Raw genomic sequence first — 20,347 nt, 5'->3', positions numbered from 1 at the left:
AGGAAAATGGTTTCTTAGTCTAAGGAAACAATAGTGAAATGTATTTTTGAAAAATAAGTCATTTACTATTCCTCTGAAAAGTAAAAGTAGTAATTCAGGACAGTTTATCGCTTTGTTTGTAGAATGCCTCAAGAATGATAAGAAAATGGCTGCCCAGCTTTTGTTATCTGTCCTTTGTATGTGTGTATGTATGTACACACAAAACTGTGTGTGTGTTCATGTACATACGTACATATTAAAAACGCTTTACATACTCAAAAGTAGGGATGATTCTACTTAATTTTTTTTCTCAATTTATAGGGGTGGCACTGAATCGACAAGACAAGCAACTCAATTGATTAATGCTTTGATCAAGGATCCAGACAAAGAAATTGATGAACTTATTCCAAAGAATCGTTTGAAAAGCTCCTCAGCAAATTCCAAAATAGGGTCATCAGCACCTACCACCACTGCTGCTAACACTTCCTTAATGGGAATTAAAATGACAACTGTAGCTCTGTCATCAACATCTCAAACTGCCACAGCACTCACTGTGCCTGCAATTTCTTCTGCATCCACTCACAAAACCATTAAGAACCCAGTGAATAATGTGAGGCCTGGTTTTCCAGTTTCTCTTCCATTAGCATATCCTCCTCCACAGTTTGCACATGCTTTGCTTGCTGCTCAGACTTTCCAGCAGATCCGTCCACCAAGGTTGCCCATGACCCACTTTGGAGGTACTTTTCCACCAGCTCAATCCACTTGGGGTCCTTTTCCTGTCAGGCCTTTGAGCCCTGCCAGAGCTACTAACTCGCCTAAGCCTCACATGGTGCCTCGCCATAGCAATCAGAATAGCAGTGGTTCTCAGGTGAATTCAGCAGGTTCTTTAACTTCAAGCCCAACAACTACAACCAGTTCATCAGCTTCAACGGTGCCTGGTACATCTACAAATGGCAGTCCAAGTTCACCTTCTGTCCGAAGGCAGCTTTTTGTCACAGTTGTGAAGACATCCAATGCCACCACAACAACAGTCACAACCACGGCAAGCAACAACAGCACTGCACCCACAAATGCCACATATCCTATGCCTACTGCCAAAGAACACTATCCAGTATCATCCCCATCTTCCCCATCACCACCAGCCCAGCCAGGAGGGGTTTCTAGAAACAGCCCTTTGGATTGTGGATCAGCATCTCCAAATAAAGTGGCATCTTCCTCCGAACAGGAAGCAGGTAGTCCACCAGTAGTAGAAACAACAAACACTAGACCTCCAAACAGCAGCAGTTCTTCTGGGAGTTCATCAGCTCATTCTAATCAGCAGCAACCTCCGGGATCTGTTTCTCAGGAACCAAGACCACCTCTTCAGCAGTCTCAGGTTCCTCCCCCGGAAGTTAGAATGACTGTTCCCCCTTTAGCAACAAGTTCTGCTCCAGTGGCGGTGCCTTCTACTGCCCCAGTGACTTACCCTATGCCTCAGACACAAATGGGATGCCCGCAGCCTACTCCTAAAATGGAAACCCCTGCTATTAGACCACCCCCTCATGGCACAACTGCCCCTCACAAGAATTCAGCTTCAGTGCAAAATTCATCTGTTGCAGTCCTCAGTGTCAATCACATTAAAAGACCTCACAGTGTTCCCTCTTCTGTCCAGCTACCTTCGACCTTAAGTACACAAAGTGCTTGTCAGAATTCAGTACATCCAGCAAATAAGCCTATTGCTCCCAATTTCAGTGCCCCCTTACCATTTGGGCCCTTTAGCACATTGTTTGAAAACAGCCCTACTTCTGCTCATGCCTTCTGGGGAGGATCTGTTGTTTCATCTCAGTCAACACCAGAATCTATGCTATCAGGAAAATCCTCATATTTGCCAAATTCAGATCCTTTACATCAGTCTGATACTTCCAAAGCTCCAGGTTTTAGACCACCATTACAGAGACCTGCTCCAAGTCCCTCAGGTGAGTTTATATTTTCTGATCTTCTGCAGCTGTTCATGTGCACAAGTGATGTGAAAATTCTTGGTCATTTTCTAATGTTTTTACTCTCTGGGCGACATAGACAAAGATTGTTGGCTTTAATTGACTCAGATGCTGTTGTTTGTGTTTAGTATGGTGTTATTTTTAAAAATCTTTTAAAAAGCTGCAATAGGTTTTTATTTAATTTTCCATAAATAAGCCTTCTGATCAGGCAGCGGGTTTTTTGTTTGTTTTTGAGACAGAGTCTCACTCTGTCACTCAGGCCGGAGTGCAGTGGCGTGATCTCAGCTCCTCGCAACCTCTGCCTCCCGGATTCAGGTGATTCTCCTGCTGCAGCCTCCCAAGTAGCTGGGATTACAGACATGCACCACCACGCCTGGCTAATTTTTGTATTTTTACTGGAGACGGGGTTTCACCATGTTGGCCAAGCTGGTCTCAAACTCCCAACCTCGGGTGATCCACCCACCTCAGCCTCCCAAAGTGCTGGGATTACAGGCGTGAGCCATAGCACCTGGCCTAGGTGTGTTTTTCTCTCTCAGAAGTCTCTTATGTTTTAATTTAATAAAGTACTGTCACCAAAAGTTTGCGTTTATTACAAATACAAAATAACAGATTTTAAAAATTGGGTTTTATTTCGCATTATCTTTTTTGTTTCTAAAATAATTTTTAAAATAGAGCTACACAGTCTCATATGGTAGCCAATAACCATGTGTACTTTTAAAATTTAAATTAATGAAAATTTTAAAAATAAAAAGTTAGCTTCTTAGGCTACCCATATTTCAACCGCTTAAAAAACACTTGTGGCTAGTAGCTACCATATTGGACAGCAAAGATCTAGAACATTTCTATTATCGAAATTTCTATTGGGACAACACTGATATTTGTAGAAGATATAAAGATCTCCTGATTGTAAGCTATTGCTTTTTTTAAAAAAACTTTTTACTTTGAAATATTTTTAGATTTGTAGAAGAGTTTTATAATTCCTCAGCTTCCCTTCATATGACCATCTTACATATAACCATGATACATTTCAAAACTAAAAAAGTTAGTATTGTTATAGTACTACTAACTAAACTACAGATTTTAGGCAGATTTCACAAGTTTTTCAAGTAATATCCTTTTTCTATTATAGGATCTAATCCAGGATGCCAGTTTCCATTTAAAGCAATAATATTGGGTTTTAATATAAGCATTTCAAGTAATTAAAGACAGTCCGTGTAAGAGATGGACACACTATGGTATAGCTATGGGCCAAATTTGGCCTGTTGCCTGTTTTTACATTTCTTAAATGTTTAAAAAAATTTTTTTTTTAAGAATAGGCTTGGCACGGTAGCTTGCACCTGTAATCCCAGCACTTTGGGAGGCTGAGGTGGGTCGATTGCTTAAGCCCAGGAGTTCCAGACCAGCCTGGGCTTAAGGGGAGACCCCATCTCTACAAAACTACAAAAATTAGCTGGGCATGGTGGTGCACACCTGTAGTCCCAGCTACTTGGAGGGCTGAGGTGGATGGATGACTTGAGCCCTAGAGGCAGAGGTTACAGTGAGCTGAGATCGCACCTCTGCACTCCAGCCTGGGTGGAGACCCTGTCTCAAAAAAAAAGAAATTAAAAAGACTAAACATGCAACACAAAATATGAAATTTTAATTTCAGTGTTTGTAGAGAAAGCTTTCCTGAAACACAGCAATGCCCATTCATTTGCATATTGTATAAGGATACTTTTATGCTACAACGACAGAATTGAGTAGTGGGGACAGAGACCATGTGACCTGCAAAGCCTAAAATATTTGGTATTTGGCTCTTGGTTGCCAACCCCTTATCTGTGTTATTGGAAATATGACATTCTGGGACAAAAATTTCCAAGTTTAATGGGAACTCAATGTTATTTTTACCTATTTCTGTAACATGTAAATAAAATTTAATGAACATGGTCAGTAAATATTTCTTTGCTGGAAGTCAACTGAAATATTTATGTGTACTATGAAAATTAATTTCTTTTATATTAAAACAATAGAATCAATATAATTAGATTTTAGATCATTGTGTGCCAGTGCATAGGAAATGCTTTTAAGTTTGATTTTTATAGTAATTGGAATTTAATACTTTACCTTTCCAAAAATCTAGGTGTGGAGTTCAGAAAGGTTAAAATTGAGATTTAGAGAACAAAAAAATAAATTCCTATTGTTTGAAAAGGTATAGAAGAAAGACCTCTGTAAGAAAGGTGAGGTTTTGGGGGAGTATATAGTTGATTAGAGCCAAAATTAGCATTGAAGTTTAACTTACAAATCAATTACCTAATTCAGGTCATTTTGAGTTAAAGATACTCCTTTTATTACATATGAAGTATGTCCTTTGATTTTCTCCTAAACCTTTCAGATCCTAATTTTCACTTCTCTCTTCTTTTTCCTAATTCATTTTGTGTTCCACATTTTTCTTGCTTTGTTTAACTTTTCTTATGTAAATAATTTGATCATTTGTATTTTAGACTCAGATCTGTTTTTATAGTTTGTATTTTGAAAAGTTTTTTACGTCACATAAGGATGTAAGGACAGAATAAACAGCATAGTAAATACTTGTGTATTTCCACATTTATTAATATATTCTCCGCTTGTTAACATCTTTTCAAACTGTCTCCCTCACTCCCCCATCCCTCCCTCTCCCCTTTTCCTTCCTCCCTCCTCTTTTTTTCCTCTCTTTTGCTGCTTCCTTTTCTTTCTACCCCCTCTCTTGTCTTGTCTTACCTATCTCTCCCCTTCTTCGTCCTTCTTTCCTTCTTTTCCCCTTTTCTATCCTATCTCTGTTTTCTTTTCTTCTCCATCTTTTGTCAAATCATGAGAAGATAACTTTCAAACATGATTCTTTACCCCTAAATACTTTGATATGTGTCTTCACAAAGTTTGCCTTCACAGCTCTGCCACTATTACTACACCCAATAAAATGAGAATGAATTTGATAACACCCAACATAAAATGCCATTTTTCCAAATATATTATTTCTGCCTGCGTGTGTCTCTTTTCCTTGCCATTTGATCCAAGACTTAGTCAAGATTCACACATTACTTTTGGCTGTTATGTGTCTTTGGTCTCCCTCCATCTAAAGCATTCTACTGCCTTCCTCTGCAATTCTTGACATTGACTTCTTTGGCAAGTTTAATTCAGTGATTATGTCAATCCGTGATTAGATTCAGATCGAACATTTCAGCAAGGAGCATCATATAGGTGATGTTTTGAACCTCACACTGCATTTTATCAATGACAGATTAGCTGGATGTGGTGGCTCACACTTGTAATCCCAACACTTTGGGAGACTGAGGCAAGAGGCTCATTTGAGGCCAGAAGTTTAAGACCAGCCTGGGCAGCATAGTGAGACCTTGTCTCAACAAAAATAAATTAAAAAGCTGAGTGTGGTGGCATGTACCTGTAATCCCAGCTACTTGGGAGGCTGAGGCAGGAGGATCACTTGAGCCCAGTAGATGGAGGCTGTGGTGAGCCAAGGGCAACAGAGCAATCTCCTGTCTCCTTAAAACAAAGAAAAAATGACAAATTGTTCCAGTATTGGCTGTGGAAAGCATGGCCATGTGGTTAATATGTAATAATTATCAGATCTCTTCATTGTAGAATTGTATCTGCAGCCCGTTTTTGCCCTGTAGTTTTATACAACTCTTTGGTCCTTAAACCTATCGTTTTTGCCCTGTAGTTTTATACAACTCTTTGGTCCTTAAACCTATTTAAAATCATATATATATTATATATATATATAATATATATATATTATATATTTTTATTGATTGATTCATTCATTCATTCATTTTTTGAGATGGAGTCTCACTCTCACACCCAGGCTGGAGTGCAGTGGCACAATCTAGGCTCATTGCAACCTCTGCCTCCCAAGATCAAGCATAAAATCCAATATTGACATGTATTCTATAAAAGCTAATAAAAGGTAAAACAAAAATACAGCTAGGTGTAATGACGCACACCTGTAGTCCCAGATAGGAGGCTGAGGCAAGAGGGTTGCTTGAGCCCAAGAGTTTGAGGCTACTGTGAGCTATGATCACGCCACTGCATTCCACCCTGAGCAACAGAGAAAGCTGTCTCCTAAGTTAAAAAAAAAAAAAAAAAAAAATCATTGACAATTATTTTCTTTCTTTTTTTCTGTAGTTTTAACCCATTAGACTAAAATCAGGTAGGTTACTTGTGTAAATACTGTGTAAACATTTGTAATACTTTTTTAATAAACATATTTCAAAAACAAATGTGTATCTGTAAGAGAGAAAAAGAGGAGGAAGAGTAAATGTTTTATCTTTATCCCTAAAAATAAACATTTTTTTAAAAAAAGTTATCTAAAGATCCCTAAAGATAAACATTTATTCTTGCTCCTCTTTTTCTCTCTCACAAATACACATACCTTCATTTTTGAAATAGGAACATCTGGAAGTTTCACTTTCTGTTTAATATATGGTTTTTGGTTTCGGGTTTTTAAAATAAGTTTGCATTAATTTTGCGATCCATAAAGGCAACAAAAGTCCACTTTGACAAAAAGCCCATGTAAAGGAAAACTAATTGATCCTTTTTAACTAAAACATTAATGCCCACTAGTGCTGAAAGTACTACAATCAAGAATTAAATTTGTTCCCAGTAAATTATAATTTGAATTTTAGAGTATAATGTGATCATTGTTTCTTTTATAATTATCTACATAGTTTTAGTTTTTTGTGTGTGTGAGACAGGGTCTCACTCTGTCACTCAGGGTGCAGCCTTAACCTCTTGGGCTCAAGCAATCCTCCCACCTCAGCCTCCCAAGTAACTGGAACTACAAACATGCACCACCAAACTTGACTAATTTTTTTTTTTTTTTAATTTTTTGTACAGACAGTCTCATAATGTTGCCCATCCTGGTCTTGAACTCTGGGCTCAAACAGTCCCCTCACTTTGGCCTCCCAAAGTGTTGAGATTATAGGCATGAACCACCACAACCAGCCAGGAACTTTTTTTTTTTTTTTTTTGAGGTGATGTTTTGATTGACATGTTGCCCAGACCAGTCTTGAACGCCTGGCCTTAAGCAGTCCTCCTACCTTGGCCTCCCAAGTGCTGGGATTACAGGTGTATTTTCTTAATTATCTAAAATAGTTTTGAATGTATTTAGGGCCTTTTAGAATTTTAAGATGTGTCTATTTCTTGCAGGGGTAACTATTATAAATTATGATGACCTTCTACATTATAGGTATTGTCAATATGGACCCGCCATATGGTTCTGTAACACCTTCTTCAACACATTTGGGAAACTTTGCTTCAAACCTTTCAGGAGGTCAGATGTACGGACCTGGGGCACCCCTTGGAGGAGCACCCGCAGCTGCTAACTTTAACAGACAACATTTTTCCCCGCTTAGTTTGTTGACTCCGTGTTCATCAGCATCAAATGGTAAGTTTTATACACTGTAATTCTATAAGAATCTGCATATGTTTTCTTAAAAACAGCAGGTTTCAAACTTCATCATAATTTTAATACCATAAAAATGTAATTTGTACTCTTGGAAGTCTGGAATTTCAAAAAAATTTCTAGGTATTTAAATGATTGGAATCAACCTAGGTTCTATCAAACCTAAAATACTGAAGTTGTTCTAAGAGGGATTTTTATTATTTTTCATGTTTATTAGAGACAGGGCCTCACTGTGTTGCCCTGGCTGGTTTCATCAAACTTTTGGGCTGAAGCAATCCTTCTGCCTTCCAAAGTGCTGGAATTACAGGTGTGAACCACCACGCCTGTCCTGAGGGATCATTTTCTGAGGGAAAAAAATTAATCCTTGTACCTCTTATTAATTTATGTTTACTTTTGGTTTTGAGAATACAGCTACCAAAGAGAAAGATTTCTACCCTTAAGTGAAAATTACATCCTTTTATTCCACCTTTAAATCTCATCTAGGCTGGGCACAGTGGCATACACCTGTAATCCTAGCACTTTGGTAGGCCGAGGCGGGTGGATCACCTGAGGTCAGGAGTTTGAGACCAGCTTGGCCTGCATGGCAAAACCCTGCCTCTACTAAAATACAAAAATTAGCCAGGCATTGTGGTGTGTACCTGTGATCCCAGCTACTTGGGAGGCTGAGGCAGGAGAATCGCTTGAACCCAGGAAGCGGAGGTTGCAATGAGCCAAGATCATGCCACTGCACTCCAGCCTGGGCAACAGAGCAAGACTCCGTCTCAAAAAAAAAGAGAAAAACAATCTCAATCTCATCTGCATTAACAACACAACTGATTTCACATTATCACATGTGTTTTTTAACTACAGGCAGACTTTTGAAGCAGGGATTAGATTTTCTTTTCTTTTTTTTTTTATTTGAGATAGAGTCTCGCTCTGTCACCCAGGCTGGAGTACAATGGCTCAAGTGATTCTCTCGCCTCAGCCTCCCAAGTAAATGGGACTACAGGCGTGTGCTACCACACCTGGCTAATTTTTGTATTTTTAGTAGAGACAGGGTTTCACTATGTTGGCCAGACTGGTCTTGAACTCCTGACCTCGTGATCTGCCCACCTCAGCCTCCCAAAGTGCTGGCATTACAGGCGTGAGCCACAGCGCCTAGATTTTCAAACTAATGAAGATCAGTCAGCTACAGGGAATTCAACTCAAATTAAGAGAATTCTGTAGCAACGTTGGATATGTTTGTTTTTGAGGTAAAGATGTGAAATTGCTCATCTCTTAAGGAAATTATAATAAGACTCCATTTTGTTTTGTTTTGTTTTGTTTTGACTATCAGATTTCTTCTAACTAGCAATACTAGAATAGGTGAAAGTTAACCTAATTAACTTAATGAAAGAGTAAAAAGTTGTAATTATTTTAGAGATACGTGTCAAAGTACATTGCCAGTTAAAGCATGAGGTAAATTGTAGCCTGCGGTGAATTTCTATATTCATAGTTTTTCTTGGGTTTGTCAAATAGTGGCAGTCATATAGAATATTAATTATCCTTGCACAGCTCCCAAAGTGCTGGAATTACAGGCGTGTACTACCGCATCACCCAGGTTAGGTTTTTTAATACATGCTTTTGAATATAGTGCTATATTGTAGATACAGAGTATCGTTGAGGGCATTACAATTGCTTTTATTATTGCCACATTCCAGTAACTATTTTGTTATAAAAAATTTCAGACCCCTAGAAAAGGTAAAGAATAGTACAAGGAATATCCATATTTCCTTCACCTAAATTTCCCAATTATTTTGTTACATTTATTTTCTCTCTCTGCTGTTTTGCTGAACCATTTGTAAATAAGGTGCAGATAAGACACTTCAGACCTAAAAACATGCATCACTTGAGAATAAGGATATTTTCTTATGCAACCATAATACCATTATCAAATACCTAATAGGTTAACATGAATTCAGTAAGAATTAATCAGTGCATATTCAGATATCTTCAATTATTCCAAAACATTTTTTATAGATGTTTCTTTCTTGAACCAGGAACCACCACTCAAGGCTCACATATTGCATTTGGTTATGTCTCTCAGGTTTTGTAATTAATAATTTTAAACTTTCAAGAATACCACAAGGATCCCTTGTATATTTTTCCCAGATTCACCAATTAAACTACATTACTTCCTTTCCTCATCATATATTCCTCTGTGTGTAATATTATTTTATTCCTGAACTATTTTAGAGTTAGTTGTAGACGTCAAGCCCTTTTGCCCTTAAATAACTTAGTTTCCTAAATATAAGAATGTTCCTTCGACAACTATGATGCAGTGTTTAAATTCAGCAAACTTTACATTTTATAATATTATTATCTAATATATGGTCCATATTTACATTTCATCAGTTATCTCAATAACTTTATTATTTTCTATCATCCAAGATTCCAATTAGTATTGCAAGTTACATTTAATTCCCATATTTCTTTAGTCTCAATCTAGAACTATTCTCTGAGCCTTTCTTTAACTTTCAAAGAAAGATTCATTTTATGAAGACTACAGGCTAGTTGTTTGCTAGAATGCCTTTTATTTTTATTTCCTACTATTTCTTCCTGATTATATTCAGGGTATGTTTAATAAACACTGAACTAAACTGTGAGAAATGTGCAGTGTAATTTTACTGTAGGAGCACTTTTTGTTCTTCTCCTTTCTTTTCTTTTCATGTAATTTTACTGTAGAAGCACTTTTTGTTCTCTCCTCTCTCCTCTCCTCTTCTTCTCACGAAGTCTCTCTCTGTCACCCAGGCTGGAATGCAGCAGTGTGTGACCGTAGCTCACTGCAGCCTCAAACTCCTAGGCTCAGGGAGTCCTCTCGCCTCAGCCTCCCAAGTAGCTGGGACTACGGGCACTTGCCATAGCACCCAGCTAATGTTTTTATTTTATTTTTATGTTTTTATTTTTTGTAAGATGAGGTCTTACCATGTTGCCCAGACTGGTCTTGAACTCCTGGTCTCCAGAGATCCACTTTTGCCTCCCAAAATGCAGAGATGCTGAGATTACAGATATGAGCCACCACCTTGGCCTGCCTTTTTTTTTTTTTTTTTTTAAGACAAGGTATCTCTCTGTTGCCCAGGCTGGAGTGCAGTGGCACAATCTTGGCTCACTGTAACCTCCACCTCCTAGGCCCAAGCAATCTTCCTGCCTCAGCTTCTCGAGTAGCTGGGACTACAGGTGTGCACCACCATGCTTGGCTAATTTTTAAATTTTTTTTTGTAGAGATGGGGTTTTACCATGTTGCCCAGGCTGATCTCAAACTCCTCGCCTCAAGTGATCTGCCCTCCTGGGCCTTCCAAAGTGTTGGGATTACAGGTGTAAGCCACCACACCCAGTGGCCCCACTTTTTGAATTTGTAAATCACATTGCTCTTTCAAGTTTAACTCAGGACTCTGTTATCATTTCTAAACTGTGGTGAATTTACCACGATGTCAATGAAACTTAAATCCTTAGGCCACCTCATTTTATGGGCTACTTCCAAGTGCTGTACGTGATTTTTTTATTTGCAATTTTGCATTCTTCTAAAAAAGGTTCCCAAAATCGTGTAAGCTTAAGGCCCCACAAAACCTAGATCTGCCGCATCCTCTGAAACCTATTTCTCTAATATATAAGCTGATGTTTTTAAATAACATGGCTCTGAATTAAATTTTGCTTTTTTGTCTAATTGAAGTAATTATAGTAATTAGAGATGTGAAAATTATTTTAGTTAGGTTCTTTTCATGGAAAGGAATATAGGCCCATCCCGGGAATTTCAGGGAAAGCTATGTTTATATAAGGCTATGCAGAACCATTTTCCAAACCGTCCAGGACTTAGGGATAGCTATTCTCTCTCTCTCTCAGAGGATTTGTGGTCTCTCACATTCTTGGATGGGTGCCTATCCTTAATCCAATAGTTGTGCAGAGAGGGAGCAGAAAACAGAGTCATCTGATAAAAACTATGACTAGAAGGGTGGCACAATCTGTGCAGAGAGTAAACTTCTTAAATGGCGCAGGTCAGCAGGCAAGCCTACTAATTCTGTTTATTAAAATAGAATGTGTAGGAGGCTGAGGTGGGAGGATGGCTTGAGGCCAGGAGTTTGAGGCTGCAGTGCACTGTGATTGTGCCTGTGAATAGCCATTGTACTCCAGTGTGGGCACCATAGTGAGACCATTTCGTAAAAAACAAAACAATGTGGAAAGTTGTTGTTAATTTTGCTCTACTTTGGTTCTAGAAGGATACAGGAAATGAAAGGCAAACCAGAGTGAACACAGAGGTTAGGGTAGGCTCCCAGGGATGAATCTAGGGGAAAGCAGGATTCATTTGTTTATCTTTCTTTCCTTCCTGCCTGCCTGCCCTGACTATGTCTTGGTGTTAGTTGTTCTGGGTTGATTTTTCATAGAGGTTTAAGTGTGGCCTTTCAATACGTAGTTTTTTAAAAAACAAGCTTTTGTTATTTATCTTTGTGTTTACAAGTCTGTGTATTCCTTGTAGTTTTTGTCTGTTTTCTACTGCATGTATAATTGCAGAATCTGTGGTTTTATTTGGTATTTAGCTGAAATATTCTTTTACTTCTAACACTTTCCTGAGTTTTGTCATATTGTTTCCGTTTTACTAATTCTGAATTATGCTGTTCCTTCATATTGTTTTCTTTCTTTTAGTTCATTTTTGAATTTTAGGTTATAGCTTTTTTCCTGGAGTGATTTTATTGTCAACAGGAATGCTATAGGTCTTTCTCTTTTATCTTACATAATAGGCTTATTTGGAATTCAACTGCAGTTCTGTTGAATCTGCAGGTAACAGTCTTGATTTTTTAAGCTTCAGACTCCTTTATTATTTATACCATTTTAATTTAAATGTGCTTTAATATTTAAGCTTTTTTTTTGAGACAGAGTCTTGCTCTGTCACCCAGGCTAAAGTGCAGTGACACGATCTCAGCTCACTGCATCCTCCACCTCCTGGGTTCAAGTGATTCTTCTGCCTCAGCCTCCCAAGTAGCTAGGACTACAGGCACGTGCCACCACGCCTGGCTAATTTTCATATTTTTAGTAGAGACGGGGTATCACCATATTGGCCAGGCTGGTCTCGAACTCCTGATCCCGTGATCCGCCCGCCTTGGCCTCCCAAAGTGCTGTGATTACAGACATGAGCCACCGTGCCCGGCCAGTATTTAAGCTTTTCACATAAAATATAATTTTGATTATTTTTGTTTTTCTCAATAATGTATAGAGATTGAATCACTAATGAATATTCTCAAATTAAGAAATCCACCTTGTTTGCGTAAGTAAAAAAGATTCTCATTACCAAAAGCGTGTTCTATGAAGTACTCACAAGATAAAATAAAACAGATTTAGGCAATGTTCCTTTTATTGGTATTTTATCAGCATATATAATGTTCTGTAAAGTTCTAATTTGAAGAAACTTTTTTTTTTTAATTGGGCATGGTGGCTCATGCCAGTAATCCCAACTGTTCAGGAGGTTGGGGTGGGAGGATCGCTTGAGCCCATGAGTTTGAGCCTACAGTGAGTTACGATGGTGCCTCTGCATTCTAGCCTGAACAACAGAGCAAGACTCTGTCTCTAAAAATAAATAAATAAATAAATAAATAAAATAATGAATAAATAACAAAGAAACGTATTTCTTTTTCTTAAGCTAGGTTTTTCCAAATTTATTAGATAGCTGAATCTCTTTGTTTTTTTCATCATAACACAAAGAGCAAGTGTTCCCAAGGAATACAGTTTGGAGATTGCCACTACAGGCAGTGATTCTTACCCATCTCCATTCTGTTGTTGTTGGTTTGTTTTTAAATTTAAACGTCTTATTGCTCTACTGCTACATGTTACTTAATGTCAAGGGTTAATTCATTTGAATATTACTTAGTTTAATGGTAGTTGAACACTTTGCAGCATGCAGCATTGACATCATATTCTACCTTGAAGTCATGGAACTTTAGCCAAATTTTAATATGCATAATTTTTATTTAAGTATTATTTTTACATTTTGTTTTTCTGAGTGTATTTAAAACATCTCCTGAATTTAAGATTTGATTTCATAAAATTACATGTTCTATAGATGACCTGTATTTTATTTCAAAATATCTCTTCTCTAGATTCTTCTGCACAGTCAGTATCCTCGGGAGTTCGTGCACCATCTCCTGCCCCATCGTCAGTACCGTTAGGGTCAGAAAAGCCCAGCAGCGTGTCTCAGGACAGGAAAGTTCCAGTCCCTATTGGGACTGAACGTTCTGCACGTATCAGGCAAACTGGAACGTCAGCTCCATCTGTTATTGGGAGCAATTTGTCTACATCAGTAGGGCATAGTGGCATCTGGTCCTTTGAAGGGATTGGTGGCAATCAAGGTAGGATATTCTATCCTGCTCTCTAGAAATTGACTTTATGCATTTAACTATAATGTAAACAGTATTTAACTTTCATAGTCATTTTTTTTTTTCTTGAGATGGAGTTTCACTCTTGTTGCTCAGACTGGCGTGCAATGGGGCGATCTTGGCTCACTGCAACTTCCGCCTCCCCGGTTCAAGTGATTCTCCTGCCTCAGCCTCCCAAGTAGCTGGGATTACATGCATGCACCACCATGCCCGGCTGATTTTTCAGCTAAATACCAAATAAAACTCCAGACTGGAGTGCAGCGGCGTGATCTCGGCTCACTGCAAGCTCCACCTCCTGGGTTCACACAATTCTGCCTCAGCCTCCCGAGTATCTGGGACTATAGGCACCCACCACCACGCCCGCCTAAGTTTTTTGTATTTTTAGTAAAGATGGGGTTTCACCATGTTAGCCAGGATGGTCATGATCTCCTGACGTCATGATCCTCTCGCCTCAGCCTCCCAAAGTACTGGGATTACAGGCGTGAGCCACTGCACCTGGCCTGTATTTTTAGTAGAGACAGGGTTTCACCATGTTGGTCAGGCTAGTATCAAACTCCTGACTTCAAGTGACTCACCCACCTCAGCCTCCCAAAGTGCTGGCATTACAGGCATGAACCACCACGCCCAGCATCATAGTCATTTCTAAAAGATCTGTATTCCTATTTTTTTTGTTGTTGTGAATATTTAATCACTTAAGAGCTCTGTCCACCATGTGACCTTTCTCATTACATTTATTTATTACTGCTTTGTGAAAATATCTAATGCAAGCATGTTCTTTTCTTCCTTTCATCATATTAAGGACATATTAATATTTCCTTTCAGTCCCTTTAGGTTGTACTTAGGTTTTTTTCTTTTGTTTTGTAACACCAAGTTTTTAGATTATTTCATTAAGCTATTATGTCACTACGTACAAATCATAGAAATATTGCTGTAAATATATAAAAGTAGGTTATTATATTGAAATAATTTATGGTTCAATGTGGAAAATATTAGAAAAACAAAATATTTTATTTTGATTTTAAATATTACCTATTTTTGTTTTGCCTCTTTGTTTGCCCTCAGACAAAGTAGACTGGTGTAACCCTGGGATGGGAAATCCTATGATCCACAGACCGATGTCTGACCCAGGAGTATTTTCACAACATCAGGCAATGGAGCGAGAGAGTACAGGAATTGTAACTCCTTCTGGTACATTCCATCAGCATGTTCCTGCAGGCTACATGGACTTTCCTAAAGTTGGGGTAAAGTCCTGATTTTGTCCTAGTTATTTAAGGGAGGATTTTCTGAGAAAATATTTTGAATATAGTAGGCATATGTATAATCTAATGTTAAAATAAATTATATAATGGGTAATAATTTTTAGATTTCTAAGATAAGTTACACATTGCCAGGATGAGGTGAAGTTTAAAATATCAATTTTAAGGCTATTGATTATATTGGGAAGAATGAACAATGACTTGGATGTTAATGTGTGTGTTTTCCTTTTTTAAGGGTATGCCTTTTTCTGTGTATGGGAATGCAATGATTCCTCCAGTAGCACCTATCCCTGATGGTGCTGGAGGACCCATATTTAATGGCCCTCATGCTGCAGACCCTTCTTGGAACTCACTGATAAAGATGGTTTCCAGCTCCACGGAAAATAATGGCCCTCAAACGGTAAGGCTGATCATTGAGTGAACAAACATTTATTTTGTGCTTAAGAAATGCAAAGACAAATAGGATTCAGGTAACTCATAATAGCAAGAAAGTCAGATGAATATGGGCAGTTGAGGAAATTAAAGGAAATTTAATATAGCTGCAATACAGCAGAGGGCTGTGGGAAATGGTACCAAAGGCAGGTTTGGGGCTAATATTATGAAAGGTATTGTATATTCTACTGGGTAGCAGGTAATAAATGAAAGATTTTAAGTTGCAAAGTGACTATCATATGATTTTATATGTTAAAGTTTACTAGTTATGTGAAAAGAACCATCTAGAGGGTATTTATTAAAGGTGCTATAAATAACTCTGAGAATTCACATAAATGTTGTATATTTTAGCTTAGTGCATGTTTAATATCTTTGATTTATTTTTTTTCCACAACCGTGAATCTGTAAATGCTCAGGTAATGATTTTTTTTTTAAAGGTTGTAAATCAGATTCTGTTTGAGGGATAAGAGGTAGGAAAATAATAGAAAAAAGGTTTTATCATTTTTTTCCCATTAGTTCCTAGTATATTGCAAATTGAAGAGTACCTCCTTAGTTTTTAAAAGTTTTATTTTAATAAAATATATGCTAGATATATATTTTGTAAAATGCATGCTCTATATTCATAGGTGTGGACTGGACCCTGGGCACCTCACATGAACAGTGTGCATATGAACCAGCTTGGCTGATGAGGATCAGCTTGTTAGCCTGCAGATTCCTTTTCATTTGGAGGAAATCACAAGTGGCCGAAAACAAAAATTATGCTCCCAAATCATTCTACTGATGTGCTTGACTGAAGTGTGTAGGCTTTTTGCAGAAGATCTTACTAACTGACCTATTTTCTGTGAACATTTGTGACTGCCCATTCCCCATCATCATCCGTTTTACCTTAGTTAGCATTTTTCTTATCATTTTTCTTTTTTTCTTTCCCTCTTCCCCTTCGGACATAACTTTCTGTTGAAGCTGTTCTTTGGCTGGTTGGTTTTAGTACTGTAAACTGCTTCTGAGCAAACACGGAAATTTAGCAAAATTATGTAAACTTGATCCTGAAGTTTTAGAATGGCAAATAAATGTACAATTGTTTACATAACAGAAAAGGCTAAGCAGAAAGTAAATTTCAATATGTCAGTATAGAGGCTCTACTTTATGTAGACTTAAATTAATGTGAGATATGTACCTTCATATTCAGAAATCTGGATGTTTCCTTCATACATTAAACTATTAATAAGCATAACTTTTCTACTTGTGTAATTTAAGTATAAAGTAAAATAATGGGCATTATCATTGGATGTTTCCCCACATTGGCTTTTAAAATACCCATCTTGCTTTCTTTTTGGTTTATTTGTAGCAAGGCACATATAGAAGAAGAAATTTCTGGCTTTTCCATGTTGTTTTATTACCTTTTCTCACTTTTAAAACTAATACACACTTATCTCGTCATTCTTTTTTCTCTCCTTACCTTTACCACTAATACCAGTAAAATTATCTTGCTGATAGTGAAAAAGTTCTGTCAAGATTTTCACTGTAATGGCTGCTACCGAGATGGACCATCTTCATCATCACCAGTGGTTTCTTCTAATTATAAAATGTTTAAACTTTCTGAGAATTTAAAAAGCCACCACTGTTCCCAGTCAGCATATACAAGCTCTTAATATTCTGTTTATTAAACAATTCAATGTACTATTTTATATTGGATGATATTGATTCTTAACATTGGCTTTTCAGTCATCAACAGTCAACATAAAAATTTCAATTTGCAGTAATTTAGTGGAAAATATCTTATTTCTTTTTTCAATTTTAAAGGCTTCCTGCTTTTTTACACTTGTATATTATAAGTGAAAAGGATCAACAGTTAATTTGAGCCAAGTAATAAAAGAAATTTTGCATTTGTCACAAAGACAATTTATGGTAGATACATAAATACACAGATTACAATATAAAGTCTCCATTTAACCTGTTTATATAAGATACAGGGCCACACTAAACTACTCAGTGGGATTTATATATTCCATCCACTTGAAACAATAAACAGTAATGTATCCAAGAAGATTATGTGTCCTACCCTGTCTCATGGAAAAATTAATTATATGGTTGAAATGTAAAAGAAAGTAAGCATAAAAATCAAGTAATGTATATATCAGTTTGTCTTTTTTTTAATTAGATATAAAATTTCACACTGGTAAAGCATAAACACTAACTAAAATTCATATAAATCACCCAGAGTTGATGATATTAATATGGTTCCTTGGTTGTCAAGTAAATCAAATGATTTCTTTAGTCTGAGTAAAGAGTAAAGCCTGAGTAAAGAGTAGAAAGATGACTTCTCAAACATATCCAGAAATTTGTAAACAGTACATTCATATCTTTTAGTTTAAGAAGTGGTCTTAAAATATATAAATTTGTTTTTCCACCTATGTTTAATATGCCCAAATTTAAAGGGAGAGCTAAAAGACAGCCTACAAATAAATATAGCTATGAAATAAAATTATAGCACTTTACTAAAAAAGGGATGTAATAATGTTATTTACCAAAGTATTTTATATATGACTTGCCACTATTCTATACATAAATTTTTTTTTCTTAATTCTTCCCTGTGTTAACTAGGGTTATTTTCTATTTGAGATAATCCTGTTGGAGAACAGATGCTATCCAATATTTATTACTACACGTGAGTTGTGTTGTTTCACAATACTGAATTTCTTGGTTGAGATATCTTATTTAAAAAGAAGGGGGGAAATCCCCTGTGTTTTCTTGACTTCAAAACTGTGGGGCCAGGGCATATAGATTGAAATGCTCCATATTTACTTTTGGGGATCAGGCTTGTTTAGTACAATACCATGGTTTTAGAAGTCTGTACTAGGAACATTTTTCAAATACATTTTTTATATTTCAGATGTAATGCAGTGCACTTTTATTTGAATAATAAAAAAACATAATTTTTTGAGACCATGAAGGTCTTTTTTTTTTTAATTTTGAAAATATGTGGTATGTGTATATGCAGACTACATCATTCTTTTAAGAAGTGATTTAACTCGTGGACATTACACTTGGGTTAGTTCACACCTTAAATCCCCAAGTAGTTAATATCTCAATTACTGTATAATCAGTTTATACCATCCATTCCCAACAAAATCCCACATTTCATGCCTTTTCAACATACATTTCAACATAATCAACATATTTACAAACACTGACTTCAGTGTTTATAAAAAAGAAATTTCCCCTCCTATTTCCCATTACTGAAAAGTCAAGTCATTTTTATTGGTACACAAAAATTAATTTTTTTGTAAATGACTATACATATAGTCATTTTTCTTTGGAAAAGGTAAATAGCTTATTAACTAATCCTGTCTTTTTCTTCACAAAAATAATAGTCCATCTGTGTTTTGAATCAAATAACCTAAATACACATTTTGTAAAAATTTTGTACCCTATATTACTTATTTTTAAAACAGTACAGTGTTAGACTAAACAGGAAAACTCAAAGTTATAAAAATCTCTTCAGATCCTCTAATTTATTAAATCTATTTTCATGTTGATGTTTTTCATAACACTTATTCCCACAGCTCTGGCATTACAGAACATTTAAAATGTACCAAAACATTGTTTTAATAACAGATTTTAAAATCAGGATTATTTCAAAAGGATTACAATAGCAAAGGAAAACCAAGTCACTGCTTTTAATCACTATGAACAGATTCAGTATCCCTTTCTCAATATATTTTACTTAAGTAAATGAATCTATGCAGGTATCTTACACTTTTAATGTTTGCTGTCCTTGACACTAAATTCTGAATGTTCCTTAATGTCTTTGGAAATACATATCCTATTGATAAAGGCTTGCTTAAGTCACAGCATTTGATTAACTCAGGTGACTGGAATTTAAGATGGGAGCATCATCAGTGCTTTAATAAGTCTTAGTGTGTTGCACACCTTGATTGCAAAAATACGATCACTTGAATTTTGGATTAAGTGTAAAGGAAAATGTGCCACTGTGGCTTTGACGGAATACCTTTATAACGTAACAAAGTATAAACCTAATATCTGTGGTGTAGGAGGTTGCATATTGTACTTCTGCTTTTAAATGAATTCACACTTTTGAAAAACAAAAGCCAACTTTGCATTTTCAATGCTTGAAAACCAATCATAAGAAAGATGGCAAGCAGATGTCTTTCAATAAAGAGAAAAAAGCCAATTCTAGATTAGGTAGCCTTGGTTTTGAGAAGTAATGCCTTAAGTAAGAAAGAAAAACTGAAATCTTAATATGATTCTAAGGGATCACTAACAAATAGTTTATTTCTTAAAGGTGTTTTGTTGTTGTTTTATATATACCCTAGTAAGCTATAGTCATTTAGTTTGACAAACATTTCAGAAGGCATATTTGGGAAATGAGAAGCCTAAATGATTACATGATAATGATACTCCATAATCAAATTTTCAGCACTTAATTCAGGCCACTACAACAAAAATACTATTGACTGAGGAGATTCACAGAATGTATTTCTCACAGTTCTGAAAGCTAAGATGTCTAACGTCAACATGCCCGTCTTTATGTTTTCTGTTGAGGGCCTTCTCTCTGGTTTGCAGATGGCTGTCTCCTTTTCAGTTTCTTCATGTAGGGCAGAAAAAGGTCATCTTTTGTCTTTTCCTTTTTTTTGTTGCTTTTGTTTTTGTTTTTGTTTTTTTTAAGAGACAGGATCTTGCTCTGTCACCCAGGCTGGAGTGCAGTGGCGTGATCATAGCTCACTGCAACCTCAAACTCCTAGGTTCATGTGATCCTCCCCACGCAGCCTCCCAAAGCACAGGGATTTACAGGCGTAAACCACCATGCCCAGCCTTGTTTCTTCTTATGAGGGCACTTACCCAATTCGAGAGCTCTACCTTTAAGACCAA

General features: G+C 36.7%; 1 protein-coding gene across 6 annotated transcripts in view; it reads left to right on the top strand.

The window, feature by feature from the left end:
- The window catches only part of ANKRD17 (ankyrin repeat domain 17), a 182,938-nt gene extending 166,250 nt beyond the window's left edge, over positions 1-16,688 (top strand). For all 6 annotated transcript variants that reach the window (XM_050790305.1, XM_050790304.1, XM_050790300.1 and 3 more), the window contains 6 exons: positions 301-1,934; positions 7,174-7,371; positions 13,494-13,742; positions 14,832-15,010; positions 15,261-15,425; positions 16,084-16,688. In XM_050790305.1, the coding sequence (XP_050646262.1) occupies positions 301-1,934; positions 7,174-7,371; positions 13,494-13,742; positions 14,832-15,010; positions 15,261-15,425; positions 16,084-16,143 (2,485 nt within the window). In that variant the 3' untranslated portion in view covers positions 16,144-16,688. The remainder of the gene's footprint in view (positions 1-300; positions 1,935-7,173; positions 7,372-13,493; positions 13,743-14,831; positions 15,011-15,260; positions 15,426-16,083) is intronic.
- The last annotated feature ends 3,659 nt before the right edge of the window (positions 16,689-20,347 follow it).

The sequence above is a fragment of the Macaca thibetana genome, chromosome 5 (genome assembly GCF_024542745.1).
Source record: "Macaca thibetana thibetana isolate TM-01 chromosome 5, ASM2454274v1, whole genome shotgun sequence".
Taxonomy (NCBI): domain Eukaryota; kingdom Metazoa; phylum Chordata; class Mammalia; order Primates; family Cercopithecidae; genus Macaca; species Macaca thibetana.
This window is presented reverse-complemented; position numbering and strand designations above follow the sequence as displayed.